The sequence below is a fragment of the Rhincodon typus genome, chromosome 1, assembly GCF_021869965.1.
Source record: "Rhincodon typus isolate 14 chromosome 1, sRhiTyp1.1, whole genome shotgun sequence".
Lineage (NCBI taxonomy): Eukaryota > Metazoa > Chordata > Chondrichthyes > Orectolobiformes > Rhincodontidae > Rhincodon > Rhincodon typus.
The window spans coordinates 64,482,535-64,508,836 of NC_063332.1; the positions used below are offsets into that span (position 1 = coordinate 64,482,535).

Here is a 26,302-nt window from a genome sequence, read left to right on the forward strand (position 1 = left end):
ATTCCAGGCACCCCGCCATAAAAGGAGCGCCTGCCTTTATATGGCCGCACAAAGGAAGCAGCCGGACTTGTGAGGGAAAACACCCCCGCATTCTTTCTCCCGGTTAGGTCAGACGCTCCTTTTATGGCGTCACAAAGGCAACGCCTGTTGCGTTCACCCCTCCCCCCACTGTCTGTTTGTGTGTGTGTGTGTGTTTATGGGGCTTGGGGGGGGAGTGACGGGGGGGCGTGTCCGTTTGGAATTGAGAATGAGAACGCGGTGACTCGGCCTTCCATTCCCATTATGGAGCGAACGCCCATGTAGGGGGTGGGCGGGGCGGACGGGGAACTCGGGAACGCCCTGCTCCCACCCATTCCGTCCGGCAATGGCAATCAGAGGAGTTCACCGGCGCTGAGGACCGGCCCCCCGGTATCCCCATATTAGGAGCGTGTGACCTTTTTTGCCGCACCGAGGCGCGCCCTCATTGTAAACAGATAAAGGCTTCTCTTATAATGTACATAACTTCCGTTTCAATGTAACAGTAGCGAAGCGAGGCAGTATGGCGGAGCGCGGTCAGCCACCCCCAAAACGGCTCTGCTGCAGGCCCGGCTTTAACCCTTCCAAAGCGCCGCAGAGGGCGGCCCCGGCTGGCAAAAGCTACAAGCCGGAGTCGCTGCTAGACATTAGTGCCAGGAAAGTAGCGGAGAAGTGGCCTTTCCAGCAAGTGGAAGAGCGTTTCACCCGCATCCCGGAGCCCGTTCAGAGGCGAATCGTCTACTGGTCGTTTCCTAGGAATGAACGGGAAATTTGCATGTATTCCTCATTCAATTATTCGGCCGAGGACGGAGGGGACGACGAGAGCAGACTGCCTTTTAAACGGGGCATCGCACTGCTGGAAAGCGGCTGTGTGGACAATGTCCTTCAAGTCGGTAAGTATCCCCCCCGCCCGCTCCACCTCAACTCTCCTCTCCTCCCCTCCTCCTCCTTTTCCCCTCGGGCTCTTTAACCAAACCTGAAGCCCAGAGGAGAAAGCACTCTGTGCCCACGTCAGGAATTTAAAGAGCAAGCCAGGTGAAGAAGTGTGCACAATACACCCTTTATTTTAAAGGGACAGCATTCCGTCTGATGACTCGGGACAGCGTTGGATTTTAACCCTGTCACTTACAGCCTGGTGCTCCTTTCAGATACGGCACGGAGTTGGTGTAGATTGTTTGAAATGTTCGCTGCCACAAAGAATTCCCCCCCCCCCCCTCCCCAAAAAAAACACTCCTGATCTTTCAAAAAAGATGGCGTCCTGTTTTGCAGCACTCTTTTATTTGTAAAGATATGTTGTTTTGAAATGTTTGCGGGGATGTGTCATTGCTACTGGACGGGGGCAAACAAAATGTTTGTTTCAGGAGGGAACTCCAAAATTCCCCTCGTCCCGCAGAAAGACGGCAGTCTTGGTAACCTTGCAGAATTTTTAAAAAACCAGGATCTGGATTCTGGAGTTCCAGTATAAAGGATTGACAATGAGGGTGACGACGGAGGAGCAATGTAGAATATAATAAGCACATATATTTCATTTTCACTTTTCTTTCCTCTGAAATACTTGATGAGGGATGAGGAGGGGAGTAGCTTTTGTTGGATCCTTGTTATATTTGCCAATTGCGCATATCAAATAGCAGTCAGGCATTGCCTTCGCACCGCCTCGTTACTTTGTTCCCATTTTCATGTTTATTATTTGTCCTTTTCTGTTTCTATCACCCTCCACCGTCGGACAATGGAGCTTTCTTCGCTGCCTTGTTAAAGTCACTGGGGGGAGAAATGTGTGCAGGCTAGTGACAGACTGGCTGCAGAGATCCTTTCATCCCACGAAGAATTGAGAGGGGGATCTATCCAGGGTGCAAGCGATCCGCTGACGAAACCAGATTTAAGTTTGTTCCCCGAAACAACCCCCCCACCCCATCTTTCATCACTAATCTCAATGGTCAGGCTTGTTGTTTTCCATCCCCCCTTGGTCTGTGGTTAATTGGAATTCTAAAGCAATCTGCAAACGTGATTTTCTGCATGATCATTTATTTTCCAGAGTCTCATTGGGCGCAGTGCCCTTCCGCCTAAAGGGCTTTTCGCCCAGTGTGTATTTGGCATTCTTCGCCCCCTTTTTTTCTTTTTGAAATACTAGCTTTCACATTGGCTCAGCTTTTATCTTTCCCCATTGCCTTTCGAAATAATAAATCAGTTTTGTTCACGTTCACTTTTAATTTTGTTTACATATTATTTTTAGAAAGAAGTGGTGGCCGGTTCTGATGGGCTTTTGAGTTTTTTTTGCGCTTGATTCTCCGCATGCAACCGATCGAGAATGACAAGCAGCGCGTACAGGGAGGTTCTTGGCTGATTGCATTTAGCCAGGAATTCACTGTGAAAATAAGCCAAGAGACGATAAATAAAAGATGCAATCTTCCAGGAGACACAGGCGAGCTTTAGTAGCTTTTAACAAGAACGATGTCAAGGGTTTTAAAGGAAATTTTCCGAGGGAGGAGGAACCCCTGCAGGATCTGGGCAGCTTTTGATTTTCCGTGGTTCTGCTGTAGGGAATATTTGGCTCTAGCTCAATAAATTTTTGGAGATGGGACTTATTTTTGAATGAGACAAGTAGCCTTAGTTTCCTCCCCCCCCCTTTTCCCCCCCCCCCCCCCCCCCCCCCCCCCCCCAATTGACTGCATAGTTCAGACACAGTATGTGTGTCTCACTCATGACAGGTCTCCCTCGTGACACTGAACATTATAGCTGACTTTCTTTTAGATGTCCCCTTTTTTCCAGCGCTCCACACGCTTAAACATCCTCCCACCCGGATCAGTTTCATATGGCTAAATACATTGTCAGGATTATCTGAGATGGGCTTTGAATGTGTAATGTACCAGAGGCTTGAGGTATTTAAAGGAAAAATGGGAATTTCATGGAAATTGAGGGAATGAACCAAAGGAAACATTTCAGATTTGCTTCACGTAACAATAAAATATTTGCCATGATAATAGTTTTGAGAAGCCATCAATTTTAGTCAAACTTAGGGCAAACATCTTTGGTGATGGTGTGAAGGAAAAATCTTTTGCGTAGAATCTTACGTGGATTAATGAAGGGAAATATCTGGATATGTGGGTCTCATTTTTGTTCTCTTGAAAATATATAAAACTATCTGCTATCGTTGGAGACAGTAATATCATTGAAGCTAATTTTGGGTGTGACTGGTCAGACTGCAGTTTTGTTATAAACCTGTATCAACATGGTAGTTTGTGCAATGCTTGTAAAATGTGTAATTATTGTCAAGGTCATCAAGTGATTAAAACCATTCCTCTGAGGCTTTTCTTAGTGTAAAGGTAAAGGCTAAGCTGGAAATCATTGTCACAACCATATGAAAAATCAACTTATTACTTTTTTGACTTAATTCTTTATCATCATAGCCTTGTGATGACTTTGATAAGGAGTTGTGTGAACATCCATCTCTGTTCCAGTGGCTGGTGTTTGCTGACAATGATGTACAGCATTTATAACTTTGAGAAATGTTTCTTATGGGTCTATCATTCACTGTAATAGAGGAGATAATAGACTGCTGAAAGTGTTAAATACAGCCTTTGCTGTTCTTTAATTTTATCTATTTGAATAGACAGTACTTGTTGGATTTTGGTCACTACCACATTGCTTCTTTTAACTAGTAGCTCAGGGCTAACTGTTTATGGCTATACTACTTCAGAGCAAATGAAGAGCTCAGTTAGCTGCTGGCTGGTTAATTGTTGCCTATTCTTTTATGTCATTAATTGATATAGCTCTTGTTTATTGTATGAAAACTGAATTAGCAAAATCCCTCACTGCAGGCTTGTATTGTTTAGAATTTAATGTACTACACAAGTGTTTGACTCGTATATCTCATCGTAGGCCATGTTGTTTAAGCCGCATTCCTTCTGTCTTGAAGGCATTTGTACCTGCCCCCATCTGCCTGCACATGCACATACAATTTAAAATCTTTTGACACTTTGACCATGTGCCTACTTAAGCTAGACCCTGTCTTTCAGATGATCACCATTGAGTGCTAATGGTTTCCAACATAAAAATGAGCTTGTGTAGTATTTACTAGTTTCCCACGAGTTTTGCACGTGTAACCTATTATTTGCAATAAGCCTTTGTTTGCTATACATGATTTTCTACTTTGTTGAAATATATTTTCAGTTGCCCAACATGTAAGAATGTAGTTATTTTATAATCTTTATCTGTGGTTGATTATCTTTAGCACATCCATACTATTGAAATCAACTTGTTTTTGTTAGTCAATCATAAATTTTGAAAAATAACTATTGTTTAAGTTGATAAACCTGTTATGAGCTCAATAAAATCTAATTTTGTTTGAATTAGCATGCTGAGTATCAAATATTTCTTTCTGCTGTGAAGCATTTGCTCTGCTCTTTATAGGGCTGATTAATTCAGCACATCTGAGTTTATCCAGTAGAATGAGATACTAGCTTCCAACGCTGACTTATTTTTAATTAGTGTAATAACAAATTGAAGAACATATCAAAAACAACTCTTTTAATGTAATTATTCCTGCAGCAGGAATGAGTGACAATTATCTTTTGTTGTCTCCCCACATCATTATTATCAAATTACTTGTTTGATGTTAGCCTTTTGTGATCTATTATTTTCTCCAGTGACTGGTTGAAGTAGATATTGTGTAGTGAATTATAAAAATTTAGTGAATATTTTTTTGATCCATCTTGGTATAAATAATAAAATACAGGATCCTTTCAACTGTTCAACTAAGTTGCACACAATTATCATATCCTAAATGCAATACCAAGGACCTGTCCCAAGTCTTGGCATGCATGAAATGTAGATGCAAGTTCAGTTTAAAGTGTGAACTTGCAATAAATCGAGTTTACAGACCAAATGTAAATGGGACCTTCACATTACATGCATGTTTTGTATTTGCTAGAAAGCATTAAGTCTCAGTATTCCTGGTGAGGAATGTTATCTAATCTTACCAAGCCAGGTCAGCAGCTCTTCACCACTTTGTTTTTTGGAAATAAAATACTTTGTCATGAGATTGTAAAAGTAGACATGGATATTGCACTGATCGCAATCCTGGTAAAATAATTATCCTTTAGGCCATAAATATCATGACAAACAATGGCAACACCTCTGTAATTGAGAGGAAGAGTGGTGAGTGTTTCAGTTTCAGGAGAACTAAATCTGAAGGGTTTGAAAGTTCTGTTATGTTTGGACGAACATACAATTACAGCGGAATCCCTTCCAAATTTGGCATTTGCAGGGGTTTATAAAAATCTGTTTGACTTAGTGCAGGCCTCTTCTTGCGAACATTTTATTTTCTCTCCTGTAGTACTTTTCATATGGGAAAAGCATGGAATACAGAGTGGCACTTTTGTTTGTAAGATTTGAGAAATTGTCAGTTTGATCATCCATTTGCAATTGTTATGAAAAATGTGCATCTTTAATTAGATGCACGTCAAACCGATGAGCAGTGGCCACGTTATGCAGTATTGAAATCTGCAATTGCTCTTTTCTGTATCTACGGACAAAAAGGCACACTTTTAATCTCCATTTTTGAGGTTTTTTTTGTTGCTCAATTTCATGTGAGAATGAAAGGTCATCTATTTTTGATTCTCTTACAGCTTTATTGGGCAAATTGGAGAAAGCAGAATTTTCAGTAATTAATGGGAGGAAATTGAGATATTTACATTACTTTGACCTTGTTTCTTACTGAACTTTCTGGGGTATAGGGCCAATGATATGTACAGAGAATTATATATTACAGGTAATAAATGCAACTTCAACTTTCTAGATATTAATTCATTAAAAGTTCTGTTGAACAATATTGAATCTTGTGCCCTTTGTTTTGACACAGCTCTCATATTAGTTGGTGACAGAATCCTGAGAGTCATTAAGAAGACAGAACTGAAGTCATCCACTCTAAGCTATTTATGTACATGTTTAATATGTGACTAATGTTGATTCCTGTGCACAAATAAGTATTTTTTGCATTATTTTAATTATCTATTAAAATTTGGAGTGTGTGCACAGCAGATTTGAAATTCAGTCACAAATGACATAGATGTGTTGTAGTTGACATTAGATACTGTTTTGCATCAAACTTATTACAATACAAATCAAGAGATTTAGTACAGATATTGGTATCACATTTTGAACAGGGTAGCTTAAAAAAACTGCATAATGAATTTTGAGATTGATAAATGATTTTAGCAAAAGTGTTTGTTTTTTTTCGCTTTGCTTCAAAGGACTCTGACTACAAAGAACATCTTTTATCATTTTTTAATATGCCTTTAGTATAGTGCACACTCAAAAAATCAATACTATCTCTTCAAGCTTGTCTCGCTGCAGTCTGAGGTCAACCAAGGTCAGGTTCAGAGCCAGATATGATTGGTTCAGTATTGCAAGTGATTGACTGCCAATCATATTAGAGGGATCAAGGTCAGATGTTGGTATCTTTCTGTTGATTCAAGGCATATGGGATCTACCTTTCCCTATTATTGCCTCTCTTCTCTTTTTTTTTTTCCCCCTCCCATCCCCCAAAATTCACAAACACAGCAGCGAGTAAGTGAGTAATAAACTTGATGAAATGAAGTGCCTGCCCAATGCTATTAGTCAAAACAAGAAATTAACTTGAAGACTGATTCTTAAATATTACTGGTGGAATTACTGAAGTAGATGTCAGCCTTGACTTTCACATTCAAAAGGTTGGGAGCTCCAGGCTCTCTCCAGAGACTTGAATGTGTAATCCAGATTGACACAAGTGAAGAACTGAAGGAGTGCTACCCTTGTGTAGGTAATGTATTTTGACATGATATTAAATTAACTAAAGAAGAGAAGCAGTGTTTTCTCTAATGTCCTGGCTGATAATGATCCCTTGATCAACATCACTGAAACAGTTTTTCTAGATATTGGTCTCATCGTAGTTTATTGGACCTTCCTGTGCACAAACAAGTGACACTTCTTGCAGGATAATAGTAACTGTACTTGCAGCATTTCACAACCCGTGGCATATCTGAGAACAGGGACGAAGGCAAAATTTAAATGGAAAATTGCAGAAACAGTTTCTGCATAGTTTTGCTGAATGGTTCAGCATTTCAAAATATTCACTTGCTTTTACTTTTTTGTTGTGGAAAAGAAGGAAGGCCTTGATTCAGTTTACTATCTGTTTTTGTATTCATCAGGTTCGGTCCACAATGCCATGAATTGTTGTTTTACCCTCGCTTATATTGACATCACTTACTCCTACATGTATGCATAGCAATTGCAGAATAAATACCTCTTAACCTCTCTAAGATTTGGCTTAAGCTAGCATTAGAAGACAATCCTTTAGCACACTGAAAGCATTTTTACATTTTGCGTAGAAACGTCACTGTTTGACACTTGTAATCATTTTTCACTCACTGCAGAAATTTTACATGGCTTATTTTGAAATATTTCTATATAATGGATGGTGTTTGGTAGACTGTACATCTGCAGCATTGGAACATCTGGAAAGATGTGCCATAATCAAATATGAATTAGATTTGTTGGTCCTTTTCAGTCTTGGACATATCCTAACTTTATATTTACCACTTCCAGTCTCCTGACCTTAACAGTAAAAAAAAAAAATCAAGGGCCATTTTACTCTGTGCAAAGATTGGTGAAAAAATATTTTGGTACACTGGCAAGCTTTGTTATAACCATTTAATAAATTTTTTTGTGCACAGGAAAGAATGCACATCTCCTGATTGTAAAAAGAAGAAAAAGCCTTTTTTTGTACAATAAAATATTGTACCCTTGGGAACACTTTTTTTTGGACAAATTGGCAGGTTTCTTAAGTTACATTTTTAATTTTTTGTTCTTGCACAATTTCTTTTGTTGAAGATTTGTTTGAGAACTTGTTTACCATTGCCGTGCTATGATTTTTTTTGTCCTAAAAATTGTCCATTAAATTTGAAATCTCATCAAATGTCTTAAGGGATGCCTGAATCCTAAGGTCAATCTGCTGTAAGGCAGCTGCCAAGTTGCTTTAAGTTTGCTTTGTTGGGATGCATTGCAGTGCATTAGATTTAACTGTTTATATGCAGAATTTTCTCCTCTCTAGAAGTGGCAAAACAAGGTAATAAAGGCAAATTGTTGGACGGGTCAGCAGTGGTAAGGTACCCCTCACTTCCCACCACCTCAGTAGCCCAGTTGCAGGCTATTTACAATGCTTAAGGGCCTAAACGCACCACCATCTCAATTTTACCTGTCTTCCTGATGGGTGACAAGCATGGCTGCTTTCCCTACGTGGCAACCAAGGTGGCCTACCTGCTTGATTTTGTAGGTTAGGTGGCATCTGTTTACCTGAATCTGCTAATTGTGGGCATGGATTTGAGGGTGGTGAAAGGGTGGCAACCACTGAAAGCCACACCCCTGTCCTTGCCTGTGCCTGCACCCCTGCTCCCTCATGACACTCGCCCTGCAACTCCTGTTTTTTTTAAAGAAATCAGCTTGCATCCTGGATTTCCAGTGATTGGCTACAGGAAAGTGGAGTTCAGGTAGAAGATCAGCCACAGTCACGTTGAATAGCAGACAAAGTTGGAGGGGCTTTATGGTCCACTCTTGCTGCTATTTCTTATGTCTTTATAACTGGTTATGCGTGTTGTATTCTCATATCCGAGATTAGCACCTTAAAACTAAAGGAGGAACGGAAGTAAGAGTTTTGTACTAGTTTTGTGAAAAACAGAAGAACAGGATTGTGTAAGACCTTTTCAAGACTTTGTGATGTTTCAAAGTGCTTTAAAGCAAATGTAGTTCGTGCTGGAAGAGATGGCATTCTGGTGGCGTGCAGTGAACTCTCTCAACAGTTGTGATGATAACCGGGGAATCTTTTTTAGGTGTTTGTTGAGAGATGAGTACTGTTCAGAACACTGGAGTAACTCCCCTGCTGACTTTCAAAATAGTCCTGGTATATCTTTTAACACCCACCTGCAAGGTTCAGCATCTTCCCTCCAGAGGTTACATATTGCACCCGAGGTTTTGTGCTTCAGTCTTTGGAATGGGACGTCACAGATTTCTGACTGAGTGAGACTGCTAGCAGTTGAGCCACAGCTAATACAAGGAGTGATTGCCATTCATCGAATTGTTCCTCAACCTTATGGAGCTTGAAATGAAGAAGGGTAGGAGCTGGGTTAGGTGATTTAACCCTTCAAGCCTACTCTGTCATACATTTATGATCATGGCTGATTTATTGAGCTCAGTACTGTATCCCCCCAGTGAACCAACTGGATGACTCAACAGGATAAATTCTAATCTTTCACCAGTGAATGCAAATTCTGTGTCCTCTTTAAAATAAATTTGGGCAGCAGTCTTGTTCTAGGAAGACGGAATAGCTGGTTTTGGAAACAGTTAAACAGCTAAACTAATGGACGGTGCTATTTTGAGATAGGTGCTGAGATATTTGTTGGCGCCTACTTTGCATCGAGATGTACAAGTACCTGATGATCTTTGTGCTTGATTCTGAAAGTAGAAGCACTAAATGGGAAGATTTCATTCACCAGCATGAAAATCCCTTGAGTGTTTGGATCAAGTTTATGCATAATTAACTATTTTCACCGAATTTTCAGCCTCGATCCACCAACCAATTTGTTTTAACGTGAGGCAGTTAACTAAGATAAATATTGTGAATTTGGAACATTTTTGGCCTTATTTCAATTGAGTAAGTACAGATAGATTTTAAACACAACATTTGGAATAGTGTGCAAACTTACTCCTGTCAGTTAGCTTGCATCCCACTGCACACATGTGACAGCAGCTTGCATGTGGGAAGTGCTTTTAAAAGGAGAAAAAGGTCCTAATTACTTTACGGTGAAACTTCAATTATCTGTGCTACAGTAATCCACCTGCAGTTTCATAGGCCAAGCCTCGCATGACTCTATATCCTGCAAATGGCAATCTCTTCAACCTACTATAAATTATCTTCCCAGCACAAGAAAAATTAAATTCAATTTACTCTTATTGGCATTGTGTTGTGTTTTGTCTTGTGTTTCTTTCCTAAGACATTGTTGCCCCAAAATTACATTTTTACCTCCCAGGAGGTTGTTCAGCCATCATATCTGTGCTGGCTGTTTAAATGATCACCTCTTTGAGCCTTTCTCTGGCCTTCTCGTGGAACCCAGAAATTCTTCCTTTTGTATGTCTTAAGCAAAATTACCTTCACCAAACACTCAACCATTGCTGGACCCTATTTGGTTGCTATGAGGAAAACCTTTTCCTTCATAAACTTTTAAGTACGTGCCTTTTTCTTTCTTGAACCTTTTTATGACCTGTTGTGATTTTGAAAACTTCTAACAGATCTGCTGTCAGCCTCCTTCTATCCAATTCTCTTCATCCTTGGAACTGTTTTCATAAACCTTTTCTGCACGTGTTTGTATCCTTTTTAAAGTGTGGTGCCCAGGACTGGACACAGTATGCCAGCTGAGGCTAGAGTCTTGTACTAGTTCAACATAAATTCCTTGCTCTTGCTCTGTGTCCTTGTTTTTAATAACTTAAAAAAAAAAAAAAAAAATGCCTTGGACACAGTACATGTTGTTAACTGCTCTCAACCTGTCTGACCACTTTTTCGTGCCTTATGCACATGTATACCCTCTGCCCCTGCATCCCTTTAGAACTGTGCCCTTGATTTTCAACTCTTTCTCTATTCTTCCTAACAAATGGATCATCTCCCACTTCTCTGCATTAAAGTTTATCTGCTACCTGTCCACCCAATCCACCAGCTTGTCTGTTCTTCTGAGGTTCTGCACCATCATCTTTACTGTTAACAATGTTAACTTCATGTCAAATTTTGACATTGTGCCCTATAAGCCAAGGTCTAGATCATCAATATCTATCAGGAAAAGCAGGATTCCAATACTGACCCTTGGGTACACCACGCGAATTTTCCCCCTCCGTTACAAATCTTGCTCCAGCCTGAAAAAATCCGTTAACCATTACACATTTTCAGCTCACTCCACAGATTTTGTATCATTGTTGCTACTGTCCCTTTTATTCCACGAGCTGTTTCGCACTAGCGTATCCAACATCTATTCCCTGATTAGCCCTTTCTATTACCTCAAACAAAAAAACTCCAGTATGATAGTAAAGCATGAGTTTTTTGCCTTGCGAAGAACCGGAGTGGATTTCATAATTAACCCCTGTTTATTTGGTTAGTTGTTGATTTTGTCCTGACCTATTTTTTTCAAAGTTTCCCACCCACCAAAGTTATACTGACTTGTTTCAGAGATAGTAGGAACTGGAGAATCCGAGATAACAAGGTGTAGAGCTGGATGAACACAGCAGGCCAAGCAGCATCAGAGGAGCAGGAAAGCTGATGTTTCGGGCCTAGACCCTACAGAAAAAAAACTTGTTATTGCTCTGCCTATTCTTGCATTTCTTTTTTGAACAAGTGCTTTACAGTGCAATTCTTCAGTCCTTTATTGCCACCCTGAGTTTAACAACACTGAAAAATTGTCAGTGCCTTTGCAATTTCCATTCTAATTTCCTTTGGGGTGTGTGAATGCATCTTGTCAAGTACAGCCCACCTATCCATTTACCACCACCTTTTATCAATTTTAAGCCCTTCTTATGACTGAATTCCTTCTCTATCACCATAGCCTGCGTAGAATATTTTTCTTTGGTGTAAGGATAGATGCAAAGAAGTCAGTTAATAATATATCAGCCATGTTCCTTATACTTAAATCCCCCTCCTTTTCCTGAATCCACCCTTTTTTTTTGTATGTAAGATTTTGAGATACCCTGTTAGCTGTCAGTCTCTTTTCATATTCCCCTTCTCTGCTTTTTCAACATCCCTATGAACCTTCTGTATTCAGGCTGACTGTCTAATTTCTACCCGACACCTGCCATAAACACTTTTTTTTTCTCGATTTCTACCTCTCCTGTCATCCAGTGAGCTTTGAATTTGTTTGTGCCTTTTCCTTTCGAGGGTAAATACCTTGACTCTGTAGTGACCATCACTTCTTTGAAAGTAATCTTTATTTTCCTGCCAACCAATTTATTCCCAGATCAGTTCGTTCTTTGTTGAAATTGACTTTCCACCAATTACTGAGTCTTGTTCTGGTTTGTCTATTATTCTATTCCATTAGTCTCACGTAAACCTTTTTATAAAAGTGATCATTTTCTTCAATATTTTCCCAATGATACTTGATTTACTTGGTCCACCTCCTTTCTCAAGAACTAATAGTGCCTCCTTTCTTCTTGGACTGAAAACATACTATGTAGAACATTCCCCTGAACATACTTAAGGAACCCTTGTCAATTTCTATCCTTTTGCACTCCTACTATCCCAGGCTAGTCTGATAATTAAAGTCCCTCATTTAAAATTATTCTATCATTATTGCATCTCACTGTAATTTCCTTACAAAGTTATTCCACTCTCCTCCTCCTCATTAGTTTGTGGCCTTTAGACTACACTGAACAATGCCATTGCACTTTTTGTTTGTTCCTTAGTTCTAGCGGGATTGATTCTCCTGGACATTGTCTTTTTCCAGCACCGCAATGCTCTCCTTAATCCAAATTCCCATTTTTATAGTTGTCTATTTTACCTAAATCCCTTGTATCCAGGAAAACTTAACATCCATTTCTGCCTTTCCTTGAGCCAGTCTGTTTTTACCACAACGTCATATTTCCACTTGGCAATCCGTGCCTGCAACTTGCCAATCATGTTTACTACACTCTGTACATTAACATACATGCACAGTAACCCTGATTGAGAATATTATATTACTTTCTCACCCAACTCTGACCCACCTATGAACTTGCTATTTTGCATTCTAGATTTTTCTATCCCTCTCAGTATTCTGCGCACTTTTGTATTCCTTGCTGATATTTGCTCATGGTTTCAAAACCTTTTTGATTTTTGTTTAAACCATCCTCAACAGCTCAGACCATTGTCCCCTACAAGGAACCTGGGTTCAAGTCCGGTTCAGGTGCAAACCATTCACCCATGTAGGACCCATCTTCTCCAAAGCCAGTCCAATATCTCAATCTGAAGCCTACCCTCTTGCAGCGGTTTTCCAGATGTGAAATCGTCTGCCTTATCATCATACTTCTATACTCCAGTTGCTGTTGGCAATAGGAGGAGTAATCTTGAGGTCACCTTTGGAAGTCCTGCTCTATTTTCTCCCTGTTCCCTAAATTTTGAAGCAGGACCACATGTTCCTTTCCTTTTTCTACCTATGTAAATTGGTCCAATGTGGATCACGACTACTGGCTGTTGACTCTTGCAGATGCTCTGCAGCCGCTCAGTAACATGCTTGATTTTGGCACCAGGGAGGCAATGTGCCATCCTGGAATCCTATCTGCTTTCCCTTTAATTTTGAATCATCTAACATTGTGGCTCTTCCAGCCTTGTACCCTGCTGTGTGGCTGAGCCACGTGTAGTGCCATGAATGTGGCTCTGGCTGCATTCCCCAGATGAACCATCACCCTGCTCACTTATTCAGAACTCAATCCTGGTAATGTAGGATGCACTTGAGTGGCTCCTGTACTACCTCCCTGCTTGATTCAACTGCTTGGTGATCAATCATTTCCGCTCTCCTAGCATACTCTTTAGATGCACATTTACCACATCTAAAACATGCTATCCACATAGCTTTCAGCCTTACTGACACACTGCAATGATGCCAACCATGTTTAAGTTTTGCAGCCCAGAGATCAACCTGCTGCAACATTTCCTGCACAAGTCGCTTTCCAGGATACAGAAAATTGCCTTGAATTCCCACATACCGCAGGACATGCATTTTCAAAACTGAAAGCTGCCATTCCTTTATTAATTGACCTCACACTTTTAAAAAATGTCTTGCTAAGACTAATAAGCCTTCCAACTATTAATGAAAAATTACCAGTAGTGGTCAATGCAACTGATACTTAAACTCTCTTAGGTGCAATAAACCTCACTTTAAGGCACATTTATTAATGGGATATGGGCATCACTGGTTGGACCAACATTTATTGTCCATCCACAATTGCCCAGAGGGCAGTTAAGAGTCACCTGCTGTGGGTCTGGTGTCACATTAAACCAGACCAGGTAAGGATGGTAGTTTCCTCCCTAAAGGGCATTAGTGAACCAGGTGGGTTTTTCCTGATAATCGGCAATGGTTTCATGTTCATCATTAGACTCTTAATTCCAGATTATTATTGGAATTCAAATTCCACCATCTGCCATGGCAGTATTTGAACCCAGGTCCCCCGAACATTACCCGAGATTCTAGATTAATAGTCTAGTGGTAATAGCACTAGACCGTTGCCCACCGATGTTTAAACAATCTGGGTGAACTTTCACTTAGGTGCTTCCTTCCTGTCCATCATGGTGAAGAATAGAATGTTCATTATCTGTTTGAAAAAAACTGTTAAAGTTTGAAAACTTTGATCATACTAAAATTGTTACAGGAATCGAAGGCTAGGGGCTGAACTACTCAGTTTCTATAGCTACAGTAATCTTAAAGGGTGATGGCTGGTGCAGGTTAGCATATCAGTATTTTTTTTCCAAAATAAAAGGCGGTTCAGAGTGGCATGATCCAAATTATGCTTCAGTAGTACTTTATTTTAATGTGGAATATGCTTAATTAGAAATGATCCCTATGCAGTGTTCATTAGCTTAGGAAAAGTATTGTGCATGCCTTGTTCCATGTACTATCATAGAATAAAATGTTAATCCACAGGCCCTAAATATTAAGAGAAAAATTCATACAATACCATAATAGTTATTTTACTGTGGAATGGTCATTCTGTTGCTTTACCTGAAGATTGCACACTAACAAAGTTGTATTCTTGATAACAACATTTTAAAGTGCCAAAGGGTTTTGGGAGGGGACAGTATGAGTGGTGGCCTGGATTTTGTGGTTCGTGACCAAGCATTTGTATTCCTTGCTGACCTCTTGGAAATCTTCCCACAAGGATTGACTAATCTCTGACTTGGGTTTCTCCTTTTCCAAGTAAACTTAAATCAGACGTGGGTCCGTGTGTCCAGAAACAGTGATGCAGGTAAACCATGTTTAACAAAAAAACTGCCTGCCAGTCTAGTCGATAAAATGCACTGATTATCCTTTATTTTTTTTTTGGAACACTTTCTTGAGAGTTGAATGACGACTGATGTGCAGTGCAGCCACTTTAATAGAAGTGAAAAAATAGAACTCATATTAAAGAAAATATGACATTGCGCAAAAAATAAAGTTTGTTGTCCTGGGCTGGAGAGCAGTAGCTATGAATTAGTATAAAACTTAAACTCCGTTACAAGGCATAACTTTTTGGCAAATTTTAACAGTATTGTAGCAGTGTCAAATTTATCAATTTCATTAGTTTAATTTTTTCTTGGAAAGCTTGTTTGTGGGTTCTGCAGCAGCACATGCTGTAGACAAGCAAGAATCACTAATACCTTTTGGATTTCCACATTTAACCTTATGCTGACTCCAGAAATTACTGTCAGTTTCACATGGCACTTCCAGTGAACTCTCAGTTTTGCTGCAATTACGTTCACAAAATGCAGACCATGACGTTGAGTTGTAGCAAGTTCCTGCAGGTTATTCTAAATTAGTTTTCCAAATATACAGTGAAGGATTCCTACACACCTTTCAAAGGTAAAAACCTGCACATTTAATAACAGTGTTGTGCCTAAGTACCTGATGGACATTGCAAGTCTATTCACTAATATGCTGCTCCAGGAGGCTATTCATATTTGTACTGGTCACTGTCATGGTATTCCAGAGTTGCTTTCATTTTGTGGGTCTGTGTTCATTGAATTTATGAACTTAGCAAATTGCTTTTAATGACACTGTCTGCCCGAACAGATATTGTTTGCCATGGAATCCCCTTTAGGGCAATTTCTTAAGATTTTTGTCTGTTTTCATGAGAAACACTTTTTTTTTTCATTGGAATGACCCCTAACAACCACCCATTGCATATTTCTAACAGTAGATGATACTTTGGCAATACTTAGGTCTGCATGTAAGAATTTCCTTAGACATTGTTAGGTTCTATCCCAGGCTAAAATCCACTTTTGAAATGGAATAGTCTAATAAGGCTGGTTTCTTTGACGTACTAATTGAAAGTTCTGTAAATAAATTCTCATTGTCTACTGCGAGTGCACCATGCAATGAGATTCCTACGGCTTCATGTGCTGTAAGATTAAGCCTTGTCAACAAATGCTTAAATAGTGCACAAGACATTTGCACAGCATTCAGTCTTTATGTTGAAATTGTGCACATTAAGAGCTGTCCTATGGGATAATAAGCAACCTGAGCAGATCATTCTTAACTGTGTCTCAAGTAAACTTGTCCACTGCCCAAGACTGTGTCACTTTTGGCCCTGAAAAGTGTACTGTGCACTTTCTATTACCCTCAAAAGTTTGAGCAATCGATGAAGTTTCATGCTCCTGTTATGCAGTTGCAGCACCGGTAGTATTCTCTCAACTAACGCTAATGAGTTGTTGCTGTCAAGCCAGGAAGGCAATCCATTCACCACACAAATGAGTAATATGGTATCAGTTTCAGTGCTGGTGCAATGCCAGCTGCGTAGGCCATACGTTCCAATGACTGGTAGATTGTATTAAATAGTATGTCTCTTCAGCTATTCACAACAAGCAATACTGATCATATTCAACCAGCTTTTGCTTGCAAAACTCCGCACATGATGTGCAATATTAGATACTGTATGTGGACAGAACTTGTTCAAAATCCCAAATGTGTTAAGAATGACCCTTAATGACCTTTTTAAGATTATCAGTCTGTTTCACAACAAGGTTCACTTAGTTTGCTCAGCACTGCATATATTCATAGTCTGGGTCTGGCCTGCTGTAGGAGAAGAATTTATCCAGGCATTGTGCCTTTCAGTTAAACAACGGCATGGGGTAACTTTGTTTTCCCCTGTTCATTCTCCATGGCAATGCCTTGCCCAATTAGAATCCACTTATCAGCAACAGTTCCTCATGCTCCCTTTTGATAGCTAATGATCTTATTCGTGTCCTGATGATTACCAAACAAAGCTTTTGATAGTAGGACATGTCTATTTTTCTTTGAGTTATACTTAAGTTGACTTTGATTTTGAACAAGTTGTTGAAGCTGATTTCAGAAAGGACAATTGAGACTGCCTCAGTTGACGATGAGGAGAAAATGAGTTCCAGCAACTGAAATTGTAACATCCAGGTGCTTCATTGCATGAGGAATTCATGCAGTTGGTTGACTTCGTCATGTACTGAAATTTTCAGAGAATCTTAACTTCGTGCAGAATCTATAGTGGGTGTGATGTCTAGTAAGTGACATGAGAAGGGTATTTCTAATCAAATGGTCCAGAGTTATTACATGCTTCTCGAGCAGGTGGGACTTGAACCCAGGCTCCAGGTTCAGAGGTAGGGATCCTATCACTGCACCAGGAGTCCTTGTGTTACTTTCTATAATGTTGCTTTTGTAAATGAGAGGATGATTATACTGTAATTAATTTCTTGATAAGAGATCATCACCCCATCATTAGTGTCTCTTCATCAAACAGCAATATTTGTTTAGCTCGTGTTTACCTTTACAACTTTACTGAAGAAAAAAAATTGAATAACAAGTGATTTGTTTTTCTCAATCTTTAGAATGCCCCATCATTTACAGACTAATTCAAATGTCCATTTTTGTTCATCTTCTATCTTGATACATAAGCAATTTAAAATACAGTATCACTTTGTGCTTATGAATATTAGTCTAAGCAAACTGGAAGGTTGTTTCTTTTTGAGCCAAAGTACCAAAGGTTTCTTTAAGTCTAACTTCAAATGGTTGATGCTAACAGTAGTGCAATGAGTGATTTGTAAGAGTTAAAAGTGGAATTAACTTTAGCATTGCAGTATTGGTATGGCACACTGCTGTCCCCTTTTTTTTCTAGGAATTGGATTACAAGCATTTGACTGCAACTAAATTATAGTTTTAAGAGCCAAAGAAAACCATTGGAAACAAACATGTGTTCATGGTTTCCAAAGTTGTAGTGCCAATGATGAGTTAAAGCATTTTATTAATTATAAATTCACCACAAAAGAAGGCAGAATTGCCATCTAAAATTGTCTTGTCCTTTCATCGGCAAGAACATTCAAATCTTTTGGAAATCACTTTCCCCAAAGCGATTTAACCTGATTATTCTGCAACTAAATTCTTATTTATGTCTAACTAATTGCCCCAAAACTATATGCTTAGATCTGGCCTTTGGTTGGAAAGCTGTTTGTGTCACATGTTTTTTTTTTGGTACCTTGCCAGTCTACTTTTTTACTTATCCTCCTTGTGCTATGTACACTTTTGTTAGGGTGTGTCAAAAACTGTTTATGGCCAGACATATGTTGGTACAGTCCAAAATCAACCATGTTCTGATTATTTACTCTCAGAACTTCCAAATGCCTTCCTGTTTCAAGAAGGCAGAAGTGGAGGGGACGTGATGGTGTTTGATTTTCTGAAAAGCTGTTTTTTTTATCTGAGACTAAATTAATGTGGAGAGGAATTTTGACAATGGGTACATTGGAATTTAGCAGCTGAATCAGATGTTCATCCAGCCACACTTGTACTAACCAATCTTCTCCTAATGTTGCATTCTGCATTGTGAATAGCCAAGAAAATATTCCAAAATACTTCTATTGGAAAGAATAGTTAGCAGAAATTTAATGCGAATTCTTATTGGAATCCAGCTTCTGGCTTCTTATGCGACTGAAAAGATGCAATGAATTGTGCTGAGTATATGTGCATATAGGCTGGTTGGGGATGGGTGTTACAGCTGTGGTGTGGCAGTGGTGGGGTGGGGGGCATGGTGCAGGAAGTGGGGTGCGGAGGCTGTATTATACTTTATCTTTCAAGTCTAGTTAGCAAGAAGCAAAATAATAGTTTCTTTCTCCAGAAATTATTTAATTTGAATAAATAATTTTCGTCTTCCATATGTTTCTGGAATGAATTTGTCATGACCAAATTTGAAGTGTCAAACTGAAGAGAGTAGCCTCATTCTTCACAGCCACATGCTGTGCAGTAAATACATGAATCTCACTGAAGGTGAATGACTTTGACAGGTTTTGAAATAGCTGAAACTTTTTTTTTGCCATTAGAAATGCATGGAGAATGCTTGACTGGTTCTGACATTAATTGAAAGTATGCAGTGGAGCCTGTCAGCATAGTTAAACCCTTACAAGAGCCAGCTGATAGATACAGCGGAAGCTCATTTACTGAATTAATGTGCTGAAAATTTAGGTAATTTGCCTCTTGTCTTGGTATATTTATCAGTCTAGCTATTTACAAAAGCTGTTTTTTCATTGTTAATTCACAGCAAGTTTTATTTGAATTCTCAAATTTTGTGGTACATTGTATAATATATAATTCATCTGTTTGGGAGGTAAACTGTTTCTGTGCAAGGGCAGTGACTTCAAGTTGTTTTCTTTCTTGGGTTATGCTCAGGTGAATGACTGCATATTCATGACACAAATCAACTTGCTGTTTGCATTTTAGGGACCATACCCTTGTTTATTTACTACAAGATACAGACAATGAACTGAATTAACCGTTCCTATTATTAATTTCCTTCCAGAATCTTAAAAAAAATTGCATGACTTTGTTATTTCTCAATCATTGCAAGCTTTAGATGTTTAGAATATGATTTTACTACAACATACAACACATGCAACAAAATTTGAAGAATAACATACTGGCTACATATATGATGTTTTTGGTGCTATTGATTGTTTTCCTTTATGCCAAGTTATTTTGTTATATTTACTATGGGAACCCTTGTTCCCCTGCTACATGCGCAAGTTTTGAGTCAATACTTCAATTTTGTACGTTTCATATGATAGCTTCATGTTTGACCTCAAATATTTCTTTTAAAGAATGTGCTGTCCACTTTAGTGTATTAGTACATGCTGCAGTGCTGACTGGTATAGTGTAATGGAATGCACAAGAGCATTGGTTATTGAACTTGTTCTGTTGCTTTAATAATAGTTCCAGTTCTTTAACCCATATTGCCTAACTTTTTCCTCATTGTTTATTACCCCATTTTAAATAGTTTGACTCTGTTTTTATAGTTATCTGGCTCAAAATATTCTATACTGTAATGTTTTTGTGATTTTTGTATTTTTTCATATGATTCTAAATGTAAAATTGTCACCTTGCTCTGAATAACTGGTTAATTGATAATTTATTTGTTGGAAGTTTTTTCCAGCTCAGTCATTTTTTCATTTTAGCATTAAAACTCATAGCTGAGGTGTACAATGCTAGTGTACTCGATGTTGGGTCATCATCAGTCTCTTTTTTTTTTTTTATTTTGCTGAATTGTTGTATGAGTCCCTCCAAGACAATTTTGTCTATCTTGATCTGGGATGCCTAATACTGAACACTGTTCCAGGTTAGGTTTGATCAGCACTCTGCAGTGTATCTCAGCTATTGCATACCTCTGTTCATGCACTTTTACACACTAGTTTTGATGCTGATTTCATAAAACTACAATTGATGTGTAGCCTTGTCCACCAGGAACACACTGGACTAATCATGGATATGCCTCCGGTAACAAGAAAGTGAGGAAATTGCAGTAAGTGTACTTGCAGTTTTTAGCTGCATGTTCTTGGTGGGTGAGGCTTCCTAGTTGGAGTACGTATTTGTAGAAGGCAGTCTTTATAACAAGTGTGCTGCCTTCTATCAAACTGTGTTTGTCATCAAATTGTCCAGTTGCTTTCTCAGTGTTCAATAACTTTCGTACATTGGAAAGATGTGTTAATGTTATCAATCCAACTGCACTGAGTGAATGAAAAAGAGCAGCTGGTACTGAAAAGATAACTAGGATTGGAAATTAGTTACTGCAAGACATCTTAATACCTTGGGTATGGTCTGATTGTAGAATAAATTTAAATGTATTTTATCTTAACATATTTGAATGTCAATATTTGTGGCCTAAATGTATTTGCACGTTTGAATGTTTTGGGGAAATTGAGCATTTTGTTTGCACATAAAGTAATCTTTTTATTGAAACAAGTCTTTTATTTAGTGCTAACTTCAGGTGTGCAGCACCTGGAAGTAGGTCTGTAAACATACCATCACCAAATATTACCTACTGCTCCTTGAGGACAAACTTGCTTTTTTTTTTTAAGGTTGAAGTCTCTAGACCTAAGAGTTACAAGAAGCTTGTTTTCTGCAGTCTGACTCTTCTTTAAAGTGGTTTTCAATCATTCCATATGAGTAAAGTTAATCTTGAAAGCTGAAAAAATGTGGTAGTTTGGAATGGGTAGTTCCCACTTTTCATAGTCATAGATTCATACAGCAGGGAAACAGATCTTTCAGTCCAGCCAGTCCGTGCTGAACATAATCCCAAACTAAACTAGTCGCACCTGCCTGCTCCTGGCCCATAACCCTCCAAACCTTTCCTATTCATGTACTTCTCCAAATGTCTGTTAAACATTGCAATCCTACCTATGTCCACCAGTTCCTCAGGAAGTTCATTCCAGATGTGAACCACCCTGTGTGTTTTTTTAAAAAAAAAAAAGGCCCCGGATGTCTTTTTTAAATCTTTCTCCTCTCACCTTAAAAAGTATCCCCTAGTCTTGAAATCTCCCATTCTAGGGAAAAGACGACTAGCATTAACTCTATCTATACTTCTCATTATTTTATAAATTTCTATCAGGTTGCCTCACAACCTCCTACACTCCAATGAAAAAGTTCTAGCCTTTCTTTATTACTCTAATCTTCCGTATACAGCAACATTCTGGTAAATCTCTTCTGAATCCTTTGCAGCTTAACAATATTATTCCTATAACTGGCGTTTAAGAGGAAACAAAATAGTTAGTCATTTTATTTAATCCATTCGAAGAAAACAACTTGTCACTGAGAAAGCAGAGTAACAGAAATATCTTGCATTGTAAACCACATTTTTAAGATTTTGGGATGTTTCATGGCAAGTGAGTTACTTGTGAAATATAATCACCTTTGTTTAGGAATACGTACTATGACGGCAAATGTTCACAAAAAATGCCATAATTGGTAGGTGAGATAAATGACCAAAGAATAAAGTTTGGCATCTGATAGATAAATGCTACCTCTTTGGAAGAGGCAGACGTTGTTGCTTTTCTGGTTTGATAATTACCCATTTGGGCAAGAAACAGGCATTGTGGTAATTTCACTAGACTAGTCATCCAGAGGTCCAGGATAATCCTATGGGCCACAGGTACAAATCCTATCTGAAATTTAAATTTAATTTAATGTCTAAATCTTAAATCTAAACTCTGAAAGTGGCCCTGAAACTCTATTGATCTTCGTAAATACCCAGCTGGTTCACTAAAGTCCTTTGGAAGGAAAGTTTTGCCATCCTTGCCTCACCTGGCATATGTGACTTCAGATCCACTGCCATGTTGATTCTTAACTCCCCTCTGAAGTGACCTTGCAAGCTACTGGGTCCTGGGCAATTAGGAATGGATGACAAATGGCATTTTATTGAATTGAGAATTAATAACTTTGCTGTAGTAGGTTTTGATCTTTCTGAAATCCTGCATCAGTATACTGTCTGGACTATGAAAGGTGTGAATAGTGTTTATTATATGAAGCACATTATTGGAAGATTACCAAAACCTTATGAACGCAGTATAGTTTGTTTTGGGCTGCGTATTTATTTTTCTGCAGGTGATTGTGTTCATCTGTTCTCTTGAGTGATAACTTTTTGCCTGCGGTCTCCTGTGGTGGCATCCAATGATGAAATCGGCACCAAAAGCATAATGACTGTGTTCACCATGAAATAGAGTTATATTCTTGGCCACTCCTGTAATACTTTCTCTACCTGCAAGTCCTGCTACTGTATTGTTTAAAACTTGTTTTTATTCACGGATAATTCTGTCAAAGCAGTGTTTTTTGACCCATCTCTACATGCTGTGTGAAGATTATAATGGATCATCTTGAACTTCAGTCCTTGTGAAGATGCTGTTACAATGATAACAGTAAGAGCATTGTAGAATCTTGACCTGCGATTTGTTGACTTGGTTGTGATGCTGATCTGTGGTGATGCTACTCTCTTTCCTTGATGGTTGAGGCCTTTGGACTGTAATGTGGCATCATAGCCACCTTTGGTGAGTTGCTGTCGTGCATTCTAAAAATGATATATTAGCTCTCCACAGTATGCTTGATTGGTGGTGAGGATGAATATATCTAATGGCATATGGGGGCACAGTGGTGATGTGGTAATATCATAGACGAGTAATCCAGGACCCCAGTTCGGGGGAAATGGGCTTGAATCCTTACTTTTGGACATCGTCAAGTATATTGTGCATTTATTCAGGTAAGTGGTTCATATTTCACTGTACTCCAGATTTGTGTGGATCATGGTGAGATTTTGAAGGATCAGGACCTGGATATCCAGCCTTCAAACTAGCACAAAATTGTTGCATTTATATAGGGCCTTTCAGCCAATGAAATGCTTTTAAAGTAGTAATGTAGGAAATGTGCATCCCATTCATACGCGCTAAATTCAGGTTTGCCCAGTCAAGCTCCTTGCCTATTTTGTTATTGGATATGTTACTTCACTTAAAAGTACCACTGCTGTTGTTATGATAGAGGAAAACTCATTATTAAAGGAAAGGATGATGAGGGTCATGTGGAGCCCTTTGTGATGTTATGGATAATATGATTGGCTATCAAAAACTATCTATTGGAGGACTTTTCCCCTCTGGTCTGTCTTGATCAGAGTTCTGCTAGATTGCCTTGCTGTTGTCAATACTTGATTAAATTATGCTTTGATTATTTGAAGGCAGCTATCTAGGCCCTTTCCTGTTAGGATGTGGTTGTCTAATTTTACTGAATAAGCATTCAGACAGTTGCAGGTTCAAATCCTGATTTTGGAAAGTAATGGAATTAAATTCAATTAAAATCTGATCATACATGGACTGACATCTGAAATCAAGAGTGTGAAATATGATGCTCGAAGATACCAAGAATTGCAGATGCTGGAGTCAGCCAACAGCGTGTGGAGCTGGAGAAACACAGCAGGTCAGGCAGCTTCGGAGGAGTAGGAAAGTCGACGTTTCAGGTCAGGACCCTTCTTCAGAACTGGCCAGAACCAACTGGTTTACTAAAGTGTTTCAGAAAGGGAAACTGGCACCCTTATTTTATTGAAGTAATACATTACTCAAAGGCTATTTAGTTGATCCTTGATGCGCTCTTTGTTGGTTAGCTACCTGAGTGTAAAGCAAAATTACTTTACTTTAGCTCAATTTTTAGCCTTTGTCTTCCATGTTCTGAAAGTAGCTTGTAAAATACTGGAGTAATACAATTCACAAGGTGAGAGTAACCCTCTGATATATTAACAAGGTCCACGTCCAAGGAACTTGGTGCCTGATCAAGTGACTTGACATGGGGAAGGGAGCCCCATCAATTCAGCTCTGGCCTGGGCTCCAGCAATGATCTTGGTCTTGGGTGGATGTAATACCATCAGGAGCCACTGCCTCTCCAGTGGTGCTGCTGATCAGCAGAGCTGTTGGTCAAGCTCCATTAGCTGGCTGCTCTCAGGAAGTGCAACAATCACCTACAAAATCCTGATCATATGGATGGCATGTCACTCTCCAGTCCAGTGCAAGTGGAGCAAGGTGTGGCAGATCTTCCTTGAAAGGAGGTATTGTGGGACTCTACAGCAAATAGTTGGGATCATCGCCAATTGAGCAGAATCCTATGGAGATGACAATTTTTGAATAAACTCTGGTCTTGTAGGTGAATATGGCTGTCAAGTCAGACAGATGAATAACTGTGTCCTTGATTGGGGTGATGAACAGTAGTCCAGATTCCATCAATTCACAATGTGTTGGGGATGTTTCATGTGCACTTCAAGTGGTAGGTAGGACTCTGCATTGTTGAAGGAGGCATTAAACAAAAGGGCACTTCTGCACTGAACGCTTAATCCAGATTATTTGCCAAAATCCAGAGTAGACTTCCAAACTGCAACCGTCTGACTTGAGCAGGAATGCTATCCACCGAGGCAAAATGAGATTTCAACAATGCACAGCTTGTCAAGTTCTTCCAATATTCCAATGCAAAATTGCAAGCTGCACACACTGTTAACATCCATACAATCTAGTAAATGCGAATCCATAATGTTCACTAACCTTTTTTAAACTCGTTGGGATTAGAATTCTACCTGAAGCGAAGGGGTGCTGTGATTTTAAAGAAGCATAATTTTCCAGTGCTGCTTCAAGTGATGTGTGAGCTTTTTTTTTGCACAATGTTAACTGGCTGAGTAGCCTTTCTGAACAGTAGCTGTGCTGCGAATGTGCAATCGTGGCATACTAAAAAGGTGCCATGGCTTGTTCAGAAGTGAACACTTTCACTCTGCTTTGTGCAGGATCTGCTTAAATGTCTGAAAAATGGTTTCTAATCAAATCGAGAAATCCATTAAAATAACTGCACACCTGATTTTAATTGAGTTTTGCTAATGTTTAATGATGGTCCATCATTTGTTTAAATCTCTAACACCTAGGATCTTGTTTGAATAAGGACATTTGAAAAGCATTTGGGTCTTCCTGTTCAGCTTGAACTGATAACTTTGACTTGGAAGCCAGAGTCCTACCATTAACTTAGATTTTTGTGCCTGTTACCTAGACAGGTAGAGATTTTGTTTAAACTGCTCTTGGAGAATTTTCTCCCATAGTCCTGCTCTTTGGATGGCATTCAATGTTTTGCCCATGTTATGAAAGGTAAATATTTCTGTTTGGGTTGTGCTAATAGTACATAAATAACCCTTTTTTTTCCAGGACTAATCCCGGCACAAATGCCCTGTAAATGTAGTCATTTGATGGACTGTATTATGTGTAAAACAACCTTCATTTCTGCTTTCCAGTGGCAGAAGCTGGGGTTAGAAGCCCAGTTACAAACCTCTGCTCCTATCACTCTACTTGTAACATGTACAGAAGAGGAAAGACGGAGATTCTGTCCTATGTTCCAACTCCTTGCCAACTCCAATTGCACACATCCCATGCCCCCCCCCCCCCACTCCCCGCTATCAATGTTGCCTTCATCTTTGATGCTAACAGTTTCTCATTTCCCGGGGAGGTGAGCATATGAGGCCACTGTCTCGTGCTAATGGTATGTTCACATTCTGAATTAACTAAATCAACATGTCACCCTCTGTTATTTTAAAAATGTTTCATTTTTATTGTCTCTCTCTGTTGCCCCCCCCCCCCCCCCCTCCCCCCCCCCCCCCCCCCCCCACCTTCATTCTATCTCCAACTTGCTTCCCTGACAACTGCTTTGGTGTGTGTGTACACACACACACACACACACACACACACACACACACACACACACAC

At 39.3% G+C, this 26,302-nt stretch overlaps 1 protein-coding gene across 1 annotated transcript in view; it reads left to right on the plus strand.

Annotated features, from left to right (window-relative positions):
- Positions 1–497: 497 nt before the first annotated feature.
- Positions 498–26,302, plus strand: part of LOC109935539 (zinc finger SWIM domain-containing protein 6) — a 186,902-nt gene continuing 161,097 nt past the window's right edge. The window contains exon 1 of the mRNA XM_048602643.1: positions 498–908. Coding sequence (XP_048458600.1) covers positions 539–908 — 370 coding nt within the window. The 5' untranslated portion in view covers positions 498–538. The remainder of the gene's footprint in view (positions 909–26,302) is intronic.